Below are 9312 nucleotides of genomic sequence, written 5' to 3'. Positions count from 1 at the left end.
CCTGTTCTCAGCACATGGTGCCCACAGGACCTCTTCCTGGGGACGGTGCCTTTGGAAAGTGTGCTGAAGGTCCCCCTCCATCCCCGTGCACCGTCCCTTCCCTGTGCACCGGCCCCCCCTCCAGCCCTGTGCACTGGAAGTTCCCTGTGGTTTGTTCTGCTCTTGTCCCGCAGGTGCTTCATGGGCAGCTCCCTGCCGGTGCAGAGCTGAGGGGCTGCTGCCTTGTGCCGGCCTGTGGGTTGGCACCTGCCAACGACACTGCAGAGGGCAAGGTGGCCAGAGCCATCAAGACAGGACAGGAGAGATGCATACAAGCTCAGCAGCAAACACTGAAGTGCTGAAAACAGCATGGCTCTGTGCAGCGATAGAAACGTGTGCCTGGACACCCCCGAGCACCATAAAAAACGGGACAGTGAGGAAACGCACCTGGATGTCCCGGGCATCCCTCGTCCTCACTGTTCCACCCCGGAGAAGAAGGCACAGAGCACCGAGGGGGTGGCGCAGAGCTCAAAGTCTGAACATCGGACCCCACTCCCTCTGCCCCTGGGCCCACATAAGAACCAGCCACCTGGCACTCTGGACACACACCTGCACGGCCGTGTGGTTTGGAGGCAGGAAAACAATCGATAGTCTGGGCAAGGAGCAGCAACCATGGTGCCAGGCGTGTCTGGGGTGCGGAAGCCGGGGCCTCACTTTGGAAGTTCAAAAGTGTCACTGGCCCTGATTGTCGTTGGCCTGAAGGACAAATCGAAGGACCTCTGGTCGCCGAAGCTTTGGGCTCTGTACTTTGCAAAGCGCGCCAAACTTGTGCGGTGTTCATGTGCCAGTGCACCTTTCTCTGCCTCCATGGTGTGTGGGGACCCCTCCTCGGTTGGGGCACGGGGCATCTGGCAGCCCCCAGGCCTGGGTGCGGGCACCGTGAAGCCAAGCACTGGCTTGGGGCTGGAGGACCGCTGGTTCCTGCCCACCTCGTGTGGGGCTCCAGGCCCCCCTTGGCTGGCGCTGGGGGCTCCCTGGGACCTCCCGCTCACATCTGCCACAGCCACAGCCTCTGATGAGTTGTGGAGTGGGCCTGCCCAGATGTGGGGTGACATCCTGCTGGCCTGTGCCAGTGCCGGGTGCCCCAGACTCTCTGGAGGGGGAGGTGCTTGGTTCTCTCCAGCCTGGGCACCAGGTCCCCCCGGAAGGTGCTCTGCACGCTGTGCCTGCTGTTCCCGTGCATGTTCTGGGCCCTTCTCAGTGTGATGGGGACCAGTCTCCACCCCCCTGGCCCCCACCTTAGTGCCCCTGCCCCCTTCGACCCTCCAGGGCCACATCTGACCCTCTTCTGCAGCATGTGACCCAGCCTTCTGGCCCCACAGAGCTGCCCCCTCCTTGGGAGCACCGTCTAGCCTTGTGGGCCCCATGGCCCCATCCTCCAGCATCCCTAGGCCTGACCATGGCCGACGCCTGTCCCCGACCTTGGCTCCCTCCCAGACACCAGCCCTCGGGATGGACGCGGGCAGGGGCTGTGCCTGGACGTTGGGGCACTTTGGAGGTGCCCTGCCTGCCCGCTGCCCTTCAGCTGCTGCCTGGGGTGATGGAGGCCTGCAGGGAGCCCCAGCCCGGGGAAGAACCTGGATTTTGGGCATGATGTGCTTGTCTTCCTGGGCCTGTTGGTTCTCGGGAGGCAAAGGTGGAGACCCCACTGCACCCCTGCTCTGGGGCGTGGGGTGAGCCCAGCCTGGGCCTGGGGTCATGTCAGCCCCCCAGGGGCTCCTGTGAGCAGCTGCGGCCCCTCTGTCTCCTGCCACTATGCTAGCTTCACCCTCGGTCACGACATTCTTATGCGGGGTACCCGCCGCCTCCAGTGGAACAGCAGCCGGGGACTCGGGGGTCTCAGCCTGGTGATGCCCTGAGCCTCCACAGGCACCACTCTCAGCTGCTCCAAGCAGGTGCCTCCAGGACCCGGCTAGGACTGAGCTGTGTGGCTGGCTGGTGGCCTGGGCCAGAGCTCCTGCTGCCAGGCTCTCTCCTTGGTGCACAGGGTTCTGCTCTCTGGCCTCGCTGTTTACTGCATTCACGGTGTTACCCGGCACTGGTGTGCCATGACTCTCCATGGCCCCAGTGGCCACCACCAGCCTGGGGATTTCAGTACTTGGTTTCAGACATTTGCCAAAGGAGGCAGGTCTGTAGCCACCAAGGCTGGGGCCGGTGCTCCCTGCTGCCTGCGGGCCAGGCCGGGCAGAGTACCTTAGAGGTGGTCCCCTGAGCTCTCGCCCACACAGGACCTTCTTGTCCATGGAGGTTGGACTGTCAGACCTGGTCCTGTCACTGAGGGGGGCCTCTAGCAGTGCCGAGATGCCCGCTGGGCGTCCCCTGTCGGGAGGCAGCCCTTGCTCATGGCCCGGAGCCAAGGGGCTGTCCCCACTCCGTTGATTCTCTGAGGCTGTGGGATGATGCCATGGGGCATCCCCTCCATGGATCAGCTTGTCATGTGACATTGGCAGCTGATGCTTCTCACAGGCTAGCTCAGACATGGCCTCTCCTGCCATACCCTCAGGATGCTGGAGCTCCTTGGGAGCCCCAAAGCTATGCGTGGTCTCCTTTCCCTGGGTGGGACATTTCTGTGGAGCTGCCGTGAGGAGGTCCTGCCCCACACTGGTGGCGCCCCTTGCAGATGGAATGGTTACCTGGGGAGGCTCTGCGGTCTTGGGCAGCGTGGCAGGAGGTGGTTGCACTTTGCACGTGTCCGGCCGCGTGGTGGTTACCTGGGGAGACTGCATGGTCTTGGGCAGCGTGGCAGGAGGTGGTTGCACTTTGCACGTGTCCGGCTGCGTGGTGGTTACCTGGGGAGGCTGCATGGTCTTGGGCAGCGTGGCAGGAGGTGGTTGCACTTTGCACGTGTCCGGCTGCGTGGTGGTTACCTGGGGAGGCTGCATGGTCTTGGGCAGCGTGGCAGGAGGTGGTTGCACTTTGCACGTGTCCGACCGCGTGGCGGTTACCTGGGGAGGCTCCGTGGACTTGGGCAGCGTGGCAGGAGGTGGTTGCACTTTGCACGTGTCCGGCCGCGTGGCGGTTACCTGGGGAGGCTCCGTGGACTTGGGCAGCGTGGCAGGAGGTGGTTGCACTTTGCACGTGTCCGGCCGCGTGGTGGTTACCTGGGGAGGCTGCATGGTCTTGGGCAGCGTGGCAGGAGGTGGTTGCACTTTGCATGTGTCCGGCCGCGTGGTGGTTACCTGGGGAGGCTGCATGGTCTTGGGCAGCGTGGCAGGAGAAGGTGGCATCTTGTACACAACAGGCCGCATGACGGTTACCTGGGGAGGTTCCATGGCTGACTGTGTCCGCCACAGGGCCTGGACCACGGGCGCCAGAAGTGGTGGGATATGTCCCACAGTCTTCTGTTCTGGGAAAGTCTCCTGGACCGCGAACAGAGGGTTTCCCTCAGAGCCTAGAGTCACTCCTTCTGTTTCATCCTCAGAACTGCAAACCATCAAGGCAACCTCAGGGGCCGTGCCAGCTCCTGCCCCGGCTTCCCCAGGCTCCCAGGTGTACTGTGTGGCATCCCCTGTCGGGGGTTCCCCCATCCTGCACCCTCCCACTGCTCCAGCTTGCCCTGAGCAGGCTGGTTGGAGGAGGGGTACCATGGGCTCACGGCCCCTGGGGGAGACAGGACAGGGGGCTGGCTCCCCACCCAGGAGTGCCATATGCAGTCTGTCTGCGGGAGCACCTCCAGCTGGCTGTCCCTGTCCTGCTGTCTTACTCCCCTCGGGCACACGCCCCCGATCAGAGTGGCGGATTTTGGCACAGTGGGACAGCCAGCTTCTGGGGCGACAGACAACGGTGGCGATGTTCAAGGCCAGCCTGGGCTCAGCAGTGCAGGCCAGGAAGCGGGCTAGCGGTGTGCGGATGCAGGTGCTAGTCATGGTGGCCGTGCAGAGCACGCGGGTTTCGGGCCGGTGCAGCCTCCTCTTCTGCAGGTTTTTCTTCTTTCTCCCATCCTTGCGGAGTGGCAGCACGCCGGCCTCGGAACAGAGACAGCCACTCTGCTCAAACTTCTCCCGCAGCCTGGACAGGACAGAGCCCCTCTTGGGGGCCGGTGTTGGTGGGGGCCCCTTGGCAGCATTGGGCTCCTCATGTACATTCTTCTGCTCTGCGGCCAAGAATATCTTCAGGATGTTTTTCACGGTGCCCTTCCTGGTGGGGGAGCCTTGCCGCGGCTTCTGGCTGTGGAGCGTCTCCCGGTCCCGCGTGGGGCAGCTGGCACCCTCCCGTGCCTTCTCCAGGAGTTTGTTGATGGTGGTGGTCACCAGGCTCCTGCTGGGCCCCTGCTTGTCCTTGAAAATCAGCCTGCCCACCTCCTGGGTCTTCTTGAGACGGGGCTCGCGGCCAGTGCCCATGAACCTGGCCTGCAGGAGCTGGAAGCATGTAGGCCGCCGCTGGGTGTTCTGGGTCTCAGAGGGGCGGCCCACCCTGCTCCTTGTGCCCTCTGCCCTCATGGCAGGAGCAGGCTCTGGTGGCCTGGCCTGGAGCTCGGTGACATAGAGCAGAAGACTGCCGAGGACAGCACGGACAGCCGGCTCACACGTCATGCTGCTGACCTTCTTTCTCAAGGTGTGGGTGTCAACGGGTTTCTTGCTTTCACAGATCTTGCTGCGCTTGGAGCTGCGGGAAAAGAAATCAGTCGTCACAGATTTTATCTTTGTCTTTTCCAAGGTGACTCCGCAGAATGTTTTCTGGGGAACAATCCCATTTCCAACACCCCAACAAGTCCTAGGGGAGAACAGCAGATGGGGAGCTGGGAGATGCAGAGACCTGAGGGACACCCATCACCTCCCAGGCCACTTGTCACTTCCCATTTCTAGCCCACCTCTATTACCACCAAAGTCCTTCCAGGGCTTTGGGACATTGGTGGTAATACTCTGTGGAAGCACGTTGGAAAACTGCTGTGCTATTTGAATTTTTTTATGATGTATAAATAAGAAAAAAATAAGAGTAGAGAATTTGTATTTTGTGTGGGATTCTGTGCATATCTAAGTTTTAGTGTGAGAAATGAGGTTTTAACACCATGGGTATATCCCGACTCAATCCCGGAGCCGAGCTGTCCAAGAGCCCCAGACGGAGCACGGGTCCCGGACTGGGAGAGGGACTTAGCCCTGGGGCATATCTTGGAGGCAGGAAGTGCGGGCAGTCAACATGTGGATCTGGAGGACTGGTCTTTGCTGCCCAGCACGGGGAGAGCCAGGCCCCGATGAGGCCTGGATTCCTGAACGACTTGAAATGCTCCCAGAGCTACCCCATAGCTCTGTCCCCAGGAGATGCTCATCAGCAAGGTGCCCACAGGCCCTTGACTTCATCCTTGCCACTGACAAGGGTCCTGGGGACGGGGTCGCTGGGACCCTATCCTGTGCAGCCTGGTGTGGCGGGCGGACCCCCTCCCATCCGTCCAGGCGGCACTTCTGTGAAGATGCACCCAGAGCAGAGCCCAGCCATTCTGCCTTTTAGCATTTCTTCCGTGGAGACAATGGCGAGGCAGCCTTCATGCTGCTGTCCATGACAGTAAAAAAATCGACAGCGTTCTAAACGTGCGAGATCAGGCTGTTTAAGTCACAGCACGTCTCCACTGTGCTCGGGAGGAGCTCAGGTGGAGAGGTGGAGAGGCAAGCTGTGGAGCCGCACGTGAACTGAGGCCCAACCCCACCACCTGACACAAATCAGATTGGAAGGAAACACAAAAATACTTTTCTTTATGTGCTTTTATGCATTTCCCAGAAAAGAGGGCTCTGATTATAGATGCCACACCTGCATCCTTTTAGACAGCTGTGAGGAGCACGCACACTCCCGTGGGCTGCCCGGGGTCGCAGGTGGTCCGTAGTCTGGCAACCTGACCCCAGCCTGTGCCCAGGAGCTGAGGGTCTCCCTTTGAGGGATGTGATCTTGGACGCCTGCCCCCATAGGCTCCCCACAAGAGCCCCCAGTCCACCCTGATGCTGTCAGTTTGTGCAGCACAGCAGCTTTCCTTGTTTTCAGATACCAGACTACTTGTGATGACCCCGAGGACTGGTGGTGCCTCCACTATGTCTGACGCCATCATCCGCCAGGGGCCTGAGAACCTGCTGTGGCTGCCACTGGCCCAGGGATCCCACTTTGAGAAAGCCCAGGATAGCTCAGGCTCTTTCCCGATCTCAGACAACTGCACGTTTGGGGAGCCACCATGGTGGTCAGGTTCCTAAAACAAAACAGAAAGCTAAACCCGTTCCTAAGCTGGAGGGCTGAGAGCCAGGAGGGCTGCACAGTCACAGTGCACAATGTGAGCCGCTGCAGGAGCGGGGCGCCCCAGGAGGCCGTGTCCCTGCTACCCACATCCCCGGCCCTGGGGTCAGAGCAGGCTGGTTTCAGTGTCATTGGGACCTTTGGCACCACGTGTTCTGGTGGAGGAGGTTGGCATCATTGCCCGGCTGCTGCTTCCTTGGCCTCCAGTGGCCTGCAGGGACCCCACTCTCCTACCCTCTGCAGGGTCACCGGAGACTGCATTTTCCTGCCAAGGCAGGTTGTCATCAGCTTGGGACCAGCAGTCCAGGCTTCCTCCACAGCCCACGAGCTGTGTCTCCCCACCACCCAGAGGCTGCCAGAGGAGACCCAGCACTCCACCCGTGTACCCACGGGCTCCGGCTCCTCAAGAGTCATGCAGATGCAGCCTCCACTGTTTCTAGAACTGGGTCCAAACTCCTGCTGCCAGCGGGGCCACAGCCCCATGTTCCTGGCACCATGTCCTCGTGCTGCGGTCCTGTCCGCCTGTCCATGCTCACATCCCTCCTTCTGGGACCCTGCCCACGCTCTGGAAGATGCCCATGGAAGCCTCATCCCGACTGGAGGGCTGGCCAAAGCACTCACCCCAGCCAGGCTGCTCCCAGCCGACGACTGGACACCCATCTCTGCAGTGCTGAGCACCTCCACACCGAGTCCAGACACTGGGCTCCGTACCTGGTGTGTGGTCCGGCCTGGCAGCACCGGCTGAGCTCATGATGGGACTGAGCAGGAGGCTGATGCTGTCACATGCCATCACCACGGGGTCTTGAGTGCCCGTCACAGTGTGCAGGGTCCCAGCTTCATGGCAGGGTGGCAGCAGCAGAGCCCCCGGGGGCCTCTGGGCCCAGGACCCCAGTTTGCAGTAGGGCCTGGGGTGCTGGGGTGAGGGCTTCTGAGAGAAGCTCGCCACCCTACTGGAGGCCATGGCTCACATGACCTTTTCCATTCACCTTCCTGGCTTGGGGCTGAGTGCGATGGTTGGAACAGCTCTGGAGACAGGCCCTGGGGACGAGCCCCATGGCCTGTGCCCCTGCAGCTTCCCTTGCCCACGGGTGCCAGGACCCCATGGTCTGAACAGCTCAGGGTGGACTGCACCCTGTCCCTCTGACGTCTCTGGGTGTCAGGGTCACTGGGCACCCCCCGCCACGATCTCCAAGCCATGGCCTCAATGGCAAGCACCTCTCCATGTCAGGAAGCATGGTGGGGACTCATCACCAGTCCACGGTGGGGCTGCAGTGAGCTCCAAGCTGCATCCATAACCACCTAAGAACTGTCCTTGCTCCCAGGGACGGTCGGGAGGCTGATGCACACGGGCCCCACCAGGACCCTAACGTCCTTTCCGAGGTAAGCCCTGCCTTGCCAGGGTGGCTTTGCCCACCAGCTGGTCACAATACAAGGTGTGAAGATTCAGAACGATGCCCAGGGCAGCAAATGCCGAGGGTGCCCACACATCCTCCTCTGATAGGTGGCTTCTGTGTAACGGCCCCTGTGAACACGATACCTGTCCTTGGCTGCACCTGCTCCTGCACCACCTCTCTTGCTACCTCTTTCCTGGGCAAACGCTGAACTCTGTTTGCAGGATGTTGTGCAGTGCCTGATCACAATGCTGCTGATCTGGGCTCCTGCCCTCTCTTCAGGGACACGCTACTCTGTGCCCAGGCCACGAGCTCGCCCATCTGGCCCTCTGACCCCACCTTGTACTCTGCTCCAGCTGCACTGGCCATCGATTGATCCCCAGCTTGTTCCTACCCCAGGGCCTTTGCACAAACTATTCCCTCTGCTCCCCACGGTCCACCCTCAGGGTTTCACGAGGACCCGCCTGAGGTCACCCCCTGAGCACCCTACCCCAGTACCCCAGTGCCCCACCTGGGTCATTATCACTGAAGCAACCATCACTGTCTGAGATCTGAGAGCAGTTTCAAACACATGGGTATGTCTGTCTCCCCCCACAGAATGTAGGCTCCGTGTGGATGGGAAACCCATCTCTTCTGCACTTCCCTGGGTTTGTAGCGATGTCTGGCAGAAGCAGGCACTCAACGGACCCTGTGGAGGGCCCCTGTCTGAGGCTCCGGCTCACCCTGCCCATCGTTGTTGGGGGTGAGGGCTGCAGACCCATGTGCCTCACGCTTCACTGAGCAGCCCAGCTCCGTGCTCTGTCCCAGCCCTACAATGAGCCTTCCTACCTAGAACAGCCAACACTGCTGACAAGCTCCTATGCAACCTTCACGACCCAATTCGGATGCCCTCCTCAGAGAGGCTTTTCCCAGAAGCCTGGCCATGCTGTCCCACAGGTCCTGTGGAGGCCCCTCAGCGTCCCTGCAAGGTACCAGCTTGGCCCTCTGCACCTGTGGAGGTGAGGTCCCTGGTCGGGCCTTTCGTGGCTGCCTGACCCCGGACCTGCAGGCAGGCCCACATGTCCTTCTCTGTGTCCTGAGCGCCTGGCCTGAGCAGTATGATGCAGGTGAGGACAGCTGGGAGTGCCAGCCGTTTGCACATCAAAGCCAAGCTGTTTCTGTGGTGCCAGTGCTTCCCAGAGGCGGGCTGAGGTCTGTGGCTTCCTTGGGGCTGCCCCCTGCCGGCTAGTGTGGGCGGACGTCCCCAGGCCCATGTCAGGGCCAGACCAGAACACATTTCTCCAGGGCCAATCTAAGTGGCACAGCTTATGTAAACTTTGCTGGCAGCTCTTCTGGCACCTCTGGCAACTGAGGGGTCACTTGGAAACACAGGGACACTGGCAGGTCAGTGTGCAGGACACCCCCTGGCTGAGACCCTCCACCCCACCCCGGCTTCAGGAGGCCAGCCTCGCGGCATGCCTGGGGGCTCCCAGTTGGGCCTTCTGGCTGGCAGTGCCTGGCCTTCACCGTCTGCTTATCAGTGGGCACGGGTGTGATCTGGATGGGCCTGTGCCCTCTCTGCCCTCGTCAGCATGTCCTCGGGCAGTGAGGGGATGTCCCTTGGCCCCCGTGTCTTCTTCTGAGATAAGAGATCTTCTAGGCACTGTTGAGTAGACCACTGAGTCCCAAG

General features: G+C 61.2%; 1 protein-coding gene across 1 annotated transcript; it reads right to left on the bottom strand.

Moving 5' to 3' along the window:
- Nucleotides 1–689: 689 nt before the first annotated feature.
- LOC121477173 (nascent polypeptide-associated complex subunit alpha, muscle-specific form) lies at nt 690–8012 on the bottom strand. Its single transcript, XM_041731402.1, has 3 exons — nt 7983–8012; nt 6874–7028; nt 690–4644 (listed from the first exon to the last, which is right to left on the bottom strand). Exons 1-3 carry the CDS (start codon nt 8010–8012, stop codon nt 690–692), a joined length of 4140 nt encoding a protein of 1379 aa, XP_041587336.1.
- Nucleotides 8013–9312: the final 1300 nt, after the last annotated feature.

Source organism: Vulpes lagopus, chromosome 16, assembly GCF_018345385.1.
Source record: "Vulpes lagopus strain Blue_001 chromosome 16, ASM1834538v1, whole genome shotgun sequence".
Taxonomy (NCBI): Eukaryota; Metazoa; Chordata; class Mammalia; order Carnivora; family Canidae; genus Vulpes; species Vulpes lagopus.
Note: the sequence above shows the minus strand (reverse complement) of the source record. Positions and strands in the feature narration are given on the sequence as shown.

What these genes read in the sequence shown, in the direction of transcription:
- LOC121477173 (XM_041731402.1), bottom strand. Translation starts at nt 8,012, where the DNA reads ATGGCCAGTGCAGCTGGAGCAGAGTACAAG. An exon ending in CAGCTGGAGCAGAGTACAAG is followed by an intron (nt 7,029 to 7,982) that starts GTGGGGTCAGAG and finishes GGCATGTGACAG; the next exon opens with CATCAGCCTCCTGCTCAGTC. An exon ending in CTGGGAGCAGCCTGGCTGGG is followed by an intron (nt 4,645 to 6,873) that starts GTGAGTGCTTTG and finishes CTTTTCCCGCAG; the next exon opens with CTCCAAGCGCAGCAAGATCT.